At 38.7% G+C, this 13,513-nt stretch overlaps 1 protein-coding gene across 1 annotated transcript in view; it reads right to left on the bottom strand.

Annotated features, from left to right (window-relative positions):
- Nucleotides 1-10,037, bottom strand: part of LOC117902127 (homeobox protein orthopedia) — a 28,362-nt gene extending 18,325 nt beyond the window's left edge. Inside the window, exon 1 of the mRNA XM_034813259.1 lies at nt 8,908-10,037. Coding sequence (XP_034669150.1) covers nt 8,908-9,304 — 397 coding nt within the window. The 5' untranslated portion in view covers nt 9,305-10,037. The remainder of the gene's footprint in view (nt 1-8,907) is intronic.
- Nucleotides 10,038-13,513: the final 3,476 nt, after the last annotated feature.

Below are 13,513 nucleotides of genomic sequence, written 5' to 3'. Positions count from 1 at the left end.
AAAATGTCAACTACATTTAGAATCCTAATCCGGTGGCCAAAAGTGGGAAACGAAATCAGTTTAATATGCATAAAAGTTTAACCTCAGTGCGGTGGCCAGTGTCTCCTGACCCCTGACCTCTGACCCTGACCTCTGACCCTAAAATGTTTCATAATGGCCAAAGACAACAGCAACCGCGCTGCGGCCACAAGATGCTGACGCTGTCGTATCTGGTTGACTACGGCAAAAAGGTGCAAAGTTTTGAGCTTGGGTCACGTCGTTCACGTTGGCGTTGACACTAGTGTCGATGATGACGGTCGCATGAATATGCAATATGGGATAATTTATGCAAATGTCTAGGACATTAATATATGTAGGTAGAACGCCTGGGTGCCAGCTCCCAGGACTCCGACTGGCTAGATCTGTGGACTTCTTCTGTTGATGTTTACCAAAAAGGCGGTAAATAACATGCAAAGGTCACAGTAGGGACACAGGACTCCGGCCACTGAACATCGAGGACGTAGACCCGGACCTGTTGCTATTGGCGTTTAATTGGCTCGCTTAGCTCGTTAACAAGGAGTAAACTACGTAGAATATTTTGAATGTCGTTTCACTAATTAAATCACATATAATCTCCGCCGATACCTCGAACCAATTTTTTAATACCTTTATTTATGCCAGACAATGCAAAACAAAAAAAGGACACAGGATTTCATTTTTTCGACTTTTCCTGAGTTTTTAAAGTCAAAATTTCGTAAAAATGTCCGCATTTGCATAATTTGTATGTACATACATTGTATATTTCCTCTATTGGGGTTAATGGTACCTTTTTCGCTTTCCAGCTAACGAGAAACGAACCTCAATTTAAAATTTTAAAGATACATCCATATGTATGTACATACATACATACATACATGTGTACCTGTTTGTTTCTTTGGTTGTTTATTTCATATATGTATGTAAATATTCCTAACGCTACAGTTATTAGTATTATACATATTAACGGTTATACATATGAACAGGTATTCCTCTAATCATAGATAAATGTCATATTTCAATGGCAGAAACGTGTTAATGGACGCCTTCACTGGGACAACTTGATCACCTGTTCACGATCCATTCCATCGATCGGGTTTTGAGACCTAGTAAACACGTGCCGGTAGTCATATCAAATTTAAACATTTCTTCCATAAATCCAAAATATTTAACGGAATTCATGAGTTTTTAAATAATTTGTTTTTGCCTTTTGTCAATATATCGAGCTATCGATATGAGCACGAGGATCGGGCACGAGTTCAATTGCTCTTACTTTTTTTACGATCAATTTCTTTCATCCGATCTTTGAATTCTTGCATCAAAAACGTTTAATATGTGCGTTCACCAGGACGATCACAAGAAATTTATCATGGATTGGTGATCAAGTTGTCCTGGTGACCGCGCACAGTGAATGAAATAAAATAGCGAGGAATGAGCCAACATTTTAAATTAATGATGACTTTAACAATGTGCAAAATGTTCGTTCTTATGGCAGGTTTTATGAAAGTAAGTACATATGTATGTATGTATATGAGTATATTTATATGTATGTATATGTACATACATATGTATACGTAAATATGTATGTTTGCACATGAACACCTACAGAAGTACTTACATAGTACATACATATGTACATATGTACAGCGTTGTAACGCAGTAACCAACTTTCAAAAGAGGAGGGACGTGTGAGACGCTTCTTACGCGTCATTACTTTTATACCCGGTACTCAGTACAACATCTGCACTTTAATGGTTTTTTTCCAAATTTAAATTTTTCGGACAGACAGACGTAGACACGGCTACTGATGTTGATCAAGAATATATAAATGTACTTTGTGGGGTCGGAAACGTTTCCTTCTGTGCGTTACATACTACATCAACTTTCGAGCACAAATACAATATACCCTATGAACTCTTCGAGTACCAGGGATAAACGAGAAAAGACGTGTGAGACGGTTCGTACGCGTCACAACTTTTATACCCGGTACTCAGTAGTACAGCTGTACCTTAGTGGTTTTTTCAAAATTATACATTTTGAAACGTCGGAAACGCTTCCTTCTGTGTGTTACATTTTTCCCCACTAATACAATTAAACCCATTTACTCTTCGAGTACCGTGTATAAAAATTCCTGCTTTTAAAGTTAATGTAATTCTTGCCAGACCCGAATATAACAGAAAAAGTCTGTTTGGTTTGAAGAGTAAAAGAAGAGTTCAATTTTGTTGCATAATGTGATAGGACAAAACAGAAGCACCAATAAAAAAACCCTAAAAAATCTGTTGTTGCCTAAATGTCTGCCTGACAGAATAAATATATTAATTTTATAAAAGTGGCTCCCCAAGTAAAAGCCTACCGAAAAGTTATTTTCAATGAACATATAATTTCATGAGCTTTTATGTTAAAAGCTACCAAAACAAGATCTTTAAATATTACCTCCTAGAAAAAGGATGTTTTTTAATGTCAACTATCTCGTCTACCGATCTATTTTTATACCCGGTATTTGAAGAGTTCAAGGTGTAAATTAGATTTTTGCTCGAAGGGGATGTAGTACATATGCAACGCACAGAAGGAAACGTTTCCGACCCGATATATATGTACATACATACATATGTATGTATGTATATAAATTTATATAAATACATATATTCTCGATCAGCATCAATAGCCGAGTTGTTTATGAATGGAGGCGGTTGTATAATGGTCTGGGGCTGTTTTTCGTGGCGTGGAACTAAGCGAAACTATCGAATTCTGGGAACTACATATGACCAAATTCGGGGTTTAAAACCTATTGACTGACATTATGAAACCATGTGCTAAGGAAACCATGCATTTGAAATTGGACTTTCAAAAGGATAACTCAAGACTGATCAATGAAAGGATTATACAAAACAAGGTGAACGTACGCTATGTGTTAGCCAAGTCAGTTTTCTCACTCAAATCGAATTTAAAACCGTTGGGAAGACTTAAAACGTCGAATTGGTTTAAATGTGTTTCCAAAATTTCCAAGAATTGCATGAATTTGGCCAAAACATTTGGCATGAGATTCCTGTGAAGGCTTGCGCAAACTTTTCGGTGGCATGCTAAAAAGAATCACCAATGTCATGCAAAATAATGGTTTCTATACCGTACTAACACGGGATTTCTGATGACACAACTAGACAAAATCCACCTTTTTTTTCCGCTTCGAACCAAACCGACTTTTTCTGATAAACTGAGGTTGAATAATTAGCTCAGCCATCTCTCCAAAGATTTTGACGAGCAATACCTCAAACGACTCCCAAATGATGCACCTGTTCATAAACAAATAGTGGACACATGATTTTTGTACTTTTTTAAGTCAAAATTTCGTACAAAATACCTCACAAAAAAGAACATTTTTGCATTTCATAGCTTAATATTTTTCAAACGGTAAGCTGTAAGATGTAAGATACTTACGTTGTATAAAAAAAGGAGCGCTACCTCTAAAAAATTAACACGATACTAATAATTCATAAAAAAAAGATCTGCCATAGAAAAAAAATTATCATCAAACCATTTTTAAGCCCCATATCTTTTAGAAAAGTTGGTTTGGAGCGAAGCGGCAAAATCGTGTCAAGTACTTAGTGTAATAAGAAAATAGTAGAAAAATGTTGATACATACGTTTTGAGCTTTTGGCTTTGTAGAAGGGCTGTACTAATTATTTTGACCAACCCGAGTTAATTCATTTTAGCTTTAACGGCCTGTCTCCAGCACAGTGAAAAATTCTTTCCGGGAATTTGCTATATATTTCGTTTTTACGTGGAACTTGATTAACACAGGCATAGGAATCAGCTGAGTTTTGTAAACATGCTTACTGCAGTAGCAGTTACTTAAACTGAAAAAAAACGAGAAGGGACGTGTGAGACGCTTCTTACGCGTCACATACAACCGTTATTCGCACAAATACAATATTACCTATTTACTCTTCGAGTACCGGGTATAAAAAAAGTAGCTGGTAGTTGAATTGAGAATGCTTTTGGCATTTGCCAATAATTTTGCCAAACGTCCATTATTGCCAAAAGAACAAAATGAATAAGTAACTATTTTATTAATTTCAGTAAAATGATTCCAAAAAGACATGGAAGAAGAATTTTTCTGGCTCCGACGATCTACTTCGACTCTCTTTTACGTTTTTGCGCACAGTTGTTTCTTCCATTTTTCACTCTTTACTCCAGGAATAATTGTAAGCTGTTCTTTCAGTCCACACACGCTGTTCAAATAGATATATCGATAAGAATTTGTGGTTTTCGTTTACGTTGCTGGATACTCAACAAACGAAAAATTCCTGGACCAGTTTTTTTTAAATAAAGTTTGACAGGAATTTTTATTTTCCGCGGTGCTGAATAACTGGCTTTAATCTATCACAGACTACATAGTTGAAATGAAAAATGATTTTGTTAAACTGTTTTATAATCAACTTTATTTTAGAAAGCCATGAGCGAATTGGATTTTTCATTTGCGTTTACCAAACAATTTGTAGGAGTCATGAAAGAAAATCAAAAGCGTGTACTTATTTTTTGGCCAGTAGTGTACATATGTAGTATGTATGTATACCAGATTTCCTAGTTAGGATCAGACCGGATCATTATTATAGGTTGGTATCCAGCACCACAAAAAATTCTAGCCAAAAATTTGCTATACATTTCTTTTGTGCGTAACGTAACTAACACAGGCATACGAATTAGCTGTGTTTTGTAAACATGTGGACTGCAGTGGCAGTTTGAAATTCAAACTGAAAATACAAAAGTAACAAAAAGAGCTGGTAGTTGAATTGAGAATGCATTTGGCATTTGCCAATAATGCATATGGTTTGCCAAACGTCCATTATTACCAAAAGAGCACAGATAATAAATAAGTAATTTATTAATTTCAGCAAAATTATTTAATTTTCAATAAAGTCATGGGGGAAGTATTTCTTTGACTCCGACGATCTATTTCGACTCTCTTTTACGTTTTTGCGCACAGTTGTTTCTTCCATTTTTCACTCTTAGCCCCAGGAATAATTGTCATCCATATATTTTAAAGCCTGTGCACCAGCTTTTCTCTCAGTCCACACACGCACTTCGTATCGATATATCGATAAGAATCTGTGGATTTTGTCAACGTTGCTGGATACTCAAGAAACAAAAAGTCGGACCAAAAATTGTTGGCTCAGTTTTTTATACCCGGTACTCGAAGAGTAAATAGGGTATATTGTATTTGTGGGGAATAACGGTTGTATGTAACGCACAGAAGGAAACGTTTCCGACCCCATAAAGTATATATTCTTGATCAGCATCAATAGACGAGTCGATATAGCCATGTCTGTCTGTCCGTCCGTCTTGTTGAGCGCCTGGATCTCAGAGCTATAGCCCCCAAATTTTGCACCACCAAATTTGTTTTTGTTTTTGTGTTGCTGGATACCAGCCTTATAGCCAGAATGAGGAATTCATGTTTAGGGCCTTCCCTCCACCCCCTCCACGAGCTAAAAGGGAGTGTTGGTGTGAGAAGTGGTGTAAATATGTGCACAAATGTAAAAAGCCCGAGTTTTTGGCATTAATGTAATTTTGATTGTGTAAAATATTTGAGTGCGGAGTCCAGCTGATTCAGAGAGGATTTGACTTGTGAAAAAGTGCAGGAAACATTGAACAGCTTGCAGCTTTAATATTAGCTCGATTTCAAAGTTTAAATAAAAGTGAAAATATGGAAATATTAGGTCGAGGTATTTAAATTAATTGGTAATACATGTTTTTTGATAGTTGTGTGTAGTTATTAAATTGTCCAAAGTTTTTTCCGTGTATATTTTTAGCTTGGTAGTAAAAATTGCACGTGTGTTCTGTGGAATACTACTTTTGTTCAGCACACCACTTCACAAAGGTTCAAGTTACATTTTATTAACCAATTATTATATAATCATGTGGTGTTAGTACTTTTTGACCGTTTTTCCCCCTTTTCGGAATAATTTAAATTTTGCAGATGCTTAGACGCAATAAAATGTTGTTTTTTTTAGAAACTATTGACGAAAACTGACTAACTAAAGATGAAACTATTACCATTTAAAATAAAATTATCCAATTAATTGCTTATTGCACGTTGGAGCGATCCCAATCAAGTTACATTTAACCAGTCAATCATTCAATCAGTCAATCAAATATATTTTTTTTTAATTTCTAAAATGTTGTAAGGGATCTTTTATCATAATCAATTTTTTGAATACATTTATTATACCCGGTACTCGAAGAGTAAATAGGGTATATTGTTTCCAACGAGTCCGACCCCATAAAGTATATATATTCTTGATCAGCATCAATAGCCTAGTCGATAGAGCCATGTCTGTCTGTCCGCCCTGATGAGCGCCTAGTACTCAGAGACTATAAGAGCTAGAGCCACCAAATTTTGCATCCAGACTTCTGTATGCTCACACTGTTACAATTGTGTTTCAAAAATGAGCCCCGCCCCCTTCCGCCCCCGCAAATGGGCGAAAACGTCCCAAATCTACAATTTTGAAGATAAAAGAAAACTAAATTCCTTTCCGTAGGGAATGACCATATCTATCAGATCACCAAATTGGGATCCGATTGTATCATTATTATAGCCACAAGAAGAAATTAATTTGCAGTGGCTAAATCCACCCCGTCCCACAGCTTATATTTGTTTTTTGCACATTCTCTCATTCACACTCTGCTTCGCGCAGTGCGCGGCCTCTGCCTCTGCCTCGGCCACTGCCGTGGATTTGCAGTGTGTGGCTCTAGGGGAGCGTTTTGGCGTGGGTAGTGTTGTTGATGTAGATGACAGATGAAGAAAAAATGTAAAATTTGACAAATAACCGCTAAGTTGCAGATGTAGTACTGAGTGCCGGGTATAAAAGTTGTGACGCGTAAGAAGCGTCTCACACGTCCCTTCTCGTTTTTTAAGGATTTGAACACTAATCTGGTGTCTGTGAACGCCAAACCTATTTTTTTTTGTTATTTCTTACCATATTATACAACTTTACACTCATCAGTCAAAAGTATTTTTTTGTCACTGCGACACAGCTCAGCCACATGCGTTCTTGCAAACTTTAGCTGTATACCCCTATACTCTCAGAGACAAACGCGTAGCTTTCTGGGACTTCTTGCAATTAAATAATATGAAGTCATTCTTCAACGAGCTGTCATAACACTTACAGTGTGATTTAAAATTTTTTTCATAATTTTTGAGGATATTGAAGACCTTGACCTTGCCTTCGACCATCTTCGACCATCTACTAAAAGACAATTTTTTCGCATAAAAAATCATTTTTCAGTTTGCTTTTTTTAGTTTAAACTATTAAATATAACAGTAAAAGCACATTCAAATTAGTTTTGAATTCCATTATACCTCCTGATTTTAGTTTTTAGTCTAATTCTAAAGTCTCCCATATTAGACCGTTCAATGATTACTTCTACGCTCCAAAAACAAAAGTACCGTTACATTTAAACATTTCTTTCATCAAAATATTCAATATATAAATTAAGCTTACTGATGGTAACTTTTTTGAATTGATTTAATTTGTTTTTTAATGTTTTTTTAATTTTTGCACCCAGCACTACTATTTTATTGAACAGCATTTTTCATGGGTATTTTTCTAAAGTCATCTAAAACAAGAAGATGGAATGCAAATGTTCCAGGATTCTTTCTGGGTTATAATGTGTACATTTCAGGCTTTCCAAAAAGGTATCACTTATTCAATTCGAAAGACTGGAAGGGTCTCAAAAATAGATGTGAAAATTGTGTGGCGCGGCACTACTATTTCATTGAACACAACTGTATGTACATATGTACTAAAAAATTTCAAACTTCTGTTTTTGTCTGTTCGATTTCTGCTATTTTTGGTGAATATAGAGTTAGACAATTACAACTCAAATAGAAAATTTTATTTTCTTAAATTGAAGTTTTTCACTATTTATATTTTTGTTTTCTTACGAATATAACGTAACGCCTAAATATGCGATGACAGGGAAAACTAATGGATTACTCAGGCAACTACTCGTTCGAGTATGTGTACACACCACAAAAGTCTTCATTCAACAAAACTTACAACAAATAATTGCCAAAAAATACTTCATGAACTGGTATTAATAGTATTAGTATTAGTACTAGTAATATTAGCATTTTAGTAATACTAGTGTATTAGTAGTAAACACTGCAGCGTCGAAAAGCAGGAACGAAATTATTTAAGAATTTAACATGTTTAGGTTCTTTTAAAAGTACTTCTAATTAAAAAAAAACAAAATTAATAAAATATTCAACATAAGAATTAAACAAGTTTAAATGGACGTATTTGGTATTGCAGAAACACTTTAAATATGATTTTAGTCGATTATTTTTTTTTAATGGCCTTAACATAAGAAACTTTTGTAGGATAGTGGAATAAATAAAAAGACACATACATATGTACATATGTACATAGGTAAGTAAATATTTTAAGTGGGCTTAGCTCCAGTTAGGAACTTTCAAAAACATTGAGTTCAAAATCATGTAAACCAGGTCTACAATTTTTTTATCGACTGCACAATTCCCCATTTCTTAAATTCACAGAGTATATCTATTTGATCAATATTAATCCTGCGTACTTATGACTGAAGCTCTCTACGAAACTACGAAACGGGTCAGCCGAGTGTACATCTGAAATTGTGGGCCGTGAGTCAACCGGTGAGTTAAGGCTATAAGCCCGGAACAAAAGGATTAGGAGTGCTGGGTTACAGTAAACCAAAAATAACCATAGGTATAAGGACAAAAGCAAATGAATAGGCAATAGCAAAAGTAAGGATAAAGCTGAAGGCATAGGGTTTCAGGTGTTAAACGATAATTGTATGGCAACGTCCATTAGGCAATTGTGTGGCTACATAAGGAGGGAATTAGTGGACACTTACAGAAGCACTCACCCGATATTGTGTGGTCGGAGAGTCGTGAGGGTGGCGTGTGGGCTGGAGTGTGGTGATGTGAGGATGAGTCCATTCCAGGTGTGGGTAGGCCAGAGTATAGGGCACTGAAGTCCTCTGGCGTACTGCTGCACTTCCTTTGGTGGTTTAATGAGGACGTGGACGATTTGTCCAGTGGGGTGATGGGCGAACGCGTGTCCTGTACTGACGTAGCGAGGCTGAGCAGACGGTTTTCATGGGCGCCGCCGATACCCATTAACCGCTGGTCCTGGAACGACATAAATTTGGAGTCCTGGACGGCTCCATGCTGCATACTGGCATGATCCTCGAGCAACCCCTGCTGCAGCCCCAATAACCCGCCTACCAGATTTGGGCGAAGTTCATCCATGCTCAGCTTGCCTGTCTGCCCTCCCGACGAGAAGTTCAGTTGCCGACTGAAGATCGCCGGGAAAATGTTAAACTGCTGCGAGTCAGCGCTGGACTGCGGACTGAGACCAAGGCTGTGTGGCGCCACTTGTGGTATCGAGGCGACTGCGGCTGATCCTGATCCCGTTCCGGATGAGCTCGGTCCGTTGCCGATCAACAGAGTCGGACCAACGGAGACTCCGCTGCTGTTGATCAGCTGTTGTTGACTATGCTGCTGCTGATGCTGCAGCAGAGGTGCTCCCACTCCTGTCGATAGCTGTTGCGACTGTTGTTGCTGGGGAACCGAAACGGATACCGACGGCAACAGGGCGTGATGTCCGTGTGTGATCGCTAGGGCTTGTCCGTGAGTGTGGGCGTGACTGCTGTGGACGTGCGTGTGGTTTTGGGTCAGCGACAGGGCCGAACTGTTACTACTGCCGTTGCTTGCGCTGTTGCCGCTGCTGATTACTAGTTGCTGATGTTGTGTGGCTGAGTTGGTATTGCCGCCGACGACGACTCCTCCAGCAGCGCCACCACTACCACCACCGGAACCAGGGCCGCCGGCACAACTTTGATGTTTGAAATCCAACTTGTGGCCGGCGTAAAACCTCTGCGTATCGATATACGTTTTGAAGAAGTCAATTGAATAATCCAACTGAAAGCTGTCTCGCGGCGAACGCGGTTTCGTGGCGTGAAAAAAAGAGGGGAGAAGTGTAGATTGTGGGGATGGAGATCGCCCTGAAGCTGATTACGCTGAAGCTGATTATTAGAATGTTTCGATTTTTTTTGCCGTTGTTTTTCGATTTATTGCACATCAATTATAATCCCACTCAAGTCAACACTTATTTTGTTGTTGCTTTTTCTGTTATAGTGGGAGCACTTGAAAAAACTATACGACACAAAAAAAAAATAGCCGCCGGTAAAGTTTTCCTTCTTGTGGGTGACACGTGTACCGTACGCAGATCGTGGACAGAGTGCTGTTCACCGTTATGCCGAGATTATTTAGAGCCACCGTGTAAATTTGGTTTGGCACACGAACAAATCGAAAAATTTAAAAGCGAAAGCTAAGGGATTGACAACAAATATTTTCAAATGCTTTTGTTTGGCTATTAGTGTTTAATAAAGTCGACTCGTCTTGCCTCTCCTTTCCCGCACCTTTTCCCAAATGAACACTGGAATCGAGTGACCTGCTGTTGTTTCTGTAGCTTTCTGTTTGTTGCTGGTGGCTTAGACACGACGGTACGTATTCGCGGCCGATCAAACTTAAAATGATATACAATTTCAAGCAGCATACAAAATTATAACGAAATTAAGGATCATGCTCGGCCACGGCAACGGCGGCGCCGACGCTGGCGTTGCTGTCGCTGACTTTGGTCCATGGCACTGCGCTCTGATTCTGTTGCTGTCTGCTTTTACTGATGCCGAATTGCTGGTGGTTGCTGTTGCGGGCGATTGCGGGATACGCGCGAACGATTGGTGGTTAGCCCTCTCTCCGGTAAGCATGCGTATGCATGTGTCTGTGTAGTCGAGACCACGAATCGTTAGTCGTACTATTAATTTTCGAAAAATGAAACTTGTGTTGGTGGAGTGTCTTTATGGGAGTGTTAGTGCGTGTTTTTGTAAGTGTTTGTGCTTTGGGTTGCAAAGGAACACTTTGCATGAATGCGATAGCAGAACATGCTACGTGTTCCCTGAAAGCGAAATATATTGCTTGCCCACTTGCGCATCGCTGTCACTTGTTGTCTCGCTTTAACTTGTTTGATTAATTTTGTTAGCTGTTGCCAATGCTGTCGCCATTTCTGCCTTTGTCAAAGAAGCCGCCCTACCTTTGTTTGTTTGCGATGTACATACACATGTATGTACATATTTATGTGTGCGCCCGTGTGTTAGGTATGTACGTATAAAACACGTATGCTTGCAATTTCATGCATGTGCGTATGAATGTATGTATGTACATGTATGTATTTATGTACATAAAAATATAGCTTCATATCTATCTTTTAAGGCTGGTTAGGGTGCAACCAGGCTGCCCCGTACCAGTTCCATCGATGCTTCTCTAGAAAAATAAACCAACACTTATCCCATTACAGGAAAATTATTTGTAGAAAGCGTCAAGCATGTCTGATGACACACTTACAAGCGCAGACCCGAGCGGAGCACTAGTGTACAGTGAAAGTGACACGCCTTCATAGCTGGCATTCAATAAATACACACTACCTCGTTTAATGCTCGCTCCTGAAATGTATGTACATATGTATGTACATACATACATATGTATGTATTAAGAGAAAGGCTTGGGGAGTTATTTCTGGTGCATTACATTACAGTCGCTCCAACAGTCGCTAATACTTCTTCTCGAATGTGACGGGTAGCTGCTGGTTGATATCGAAATGCAAGCTTAAAAAGAAGTGAGTCTGAATTCGAGGCTGCCTGTAAAAGAGAGCGAAAGAGTGCCGGTCGCAGATAGAGACAGAAGTAAAACGCAAACACAAAATCAGAAGCAAGAAGGAAACGTTGACTATGACATTTGGCAGAGCAGGGTCGAACACTGGTTGCCACTATGTTTGTCTCGCTCAAGCGCATGCTCGCGTAGTGCGAATGGTGCCGCACCAATCGCTGAGCATCAAAACAAAGATGTCGTTTTTGTTGCTGCTGCTGCGCAATGAATTAGTCTTCGTTAAATGTAGCGCCGAGAGTGTGGGCAGGGAAGGAATCAGAGGAAGAGAAGCGGCAGAAGCGGCACTTGACTTTATGCGCTGTTGCCCATTTTCTTTGCCATTTTGTTTCGGCATACTTGCAGCTGCACACCTCCGTCCTGTTAACCATCTGTTTCTTTAAGGCTTAAAGTTTAAACCTTGGAACAACACATACATGCATACATACATATGTATGTACATACATGCATACATACGAATGAGATCCTGAAAATGGTTCACCACTGCTCCATTTTCATAGAATCAACTCCGTCGCTCATGTTGACGGTATGTACATACATATGTATGTACATACATACATACATATATACCGTCAACATTTTTAGTGGGCGTGTCTGGCCCATGTACAAACATAGCACGATTCATCTATAGCCACTGCCCCGACCCCACACTCACTCCTATCAGATGGTTCGAAATGATTGCAGCGAGCACAGTAGTGTTGGGTAAAGATTCTTCACTTTAGTGAACAAGCTCAGTTAGTCACTTTTAAGTGAGTGAAAAAACTCACTCACTTTGCTCAATTGCTCACTGTTTACTCAGTTGTGCAGTTGATCACTCAGTTGTTCTGTGACTCACTTACTTGTTCAGTTTTTCGATTGTATGAGCGGCGGGGAAGCTTTAGTTTAATTTAAAGAAGAAAAGTGTTAAAGGATCATTTAAGTACGAAAGCTATAGTAATAGCAGCCAGACTGTTTACCCTAATGAAATATTAAATGACAGGTACCTGCAAACAATTTGGCGATAAGTATTACACTCGCGTATCTCCGAGATGAGTCTTCTGGGAGTCGGAAGGGAGATAGCTTGAAGATGAATCTTCAAGCGATTCAGGGCGATTGTTTAGCGATAGCAAGCGTTAAAGCGAAATGGAAAGAATAAAAGAGTAAGCAACTAAAATAACGGAGCCACCCAGCGTGTGGGCTTCAACAAAAACACATTGATTAAGATTAAGAGCTTAATCCTCTTGCGTGCGCAAAGATCATTGATGGTTTTACCTATGAGCAGTTTGGAAGTGCAAACAAAAACTGATTAAATGAACATCTGGACGTTTGTATGTCTGTACATACATATGTACATATGTATGTACATACACACAGTGGGGAGCAATGATGAGTACATGTTCACATTAACTGACTTTCGTCGCCCATAACTTCTAAACGCATAATGCAAACGTAACCAATTTTTTTGTAGATATCAATCACTTTATCCTTAACAAATAGGCAATACCAGAAAAATACAAATGTGTCAATTGTCTCAAAGGGTCCTTTTCAAAAACTCCTTATCTTTACCTGTTATGGTTACTTCTGGAGTACCACAGGGTAGCCATTTAGGCCCCTTACTTTTCACACTCTTTATTAATGACCTGCCTTCTGTCTTAACAAATTCTCGAATACTTATGTATGCGGATGATGTTAAGCTCTGTGTCCAGTATAAGGACATTTCATTTCACTCTCGCTTGCAATCTGATCTCAATAGCTTTC

Source organism: Drosophila subobscura, chromosome A, assembly GCF_008121235.1.
Source record: "Drosophila subobscura isolate 14011-0131.10 chromosome A, UCBerk_Dsub_1.0, whole genome shotgun sequence".
NCBI lineage: Eukaryota > Metazoa > Arthropoda > Insecta > Diptera > Drosophilidae > Drosophila > Drosophila subobscura.
This window is presented reverse-complemented; position numbering and strand designations above follow the sequence as displayed.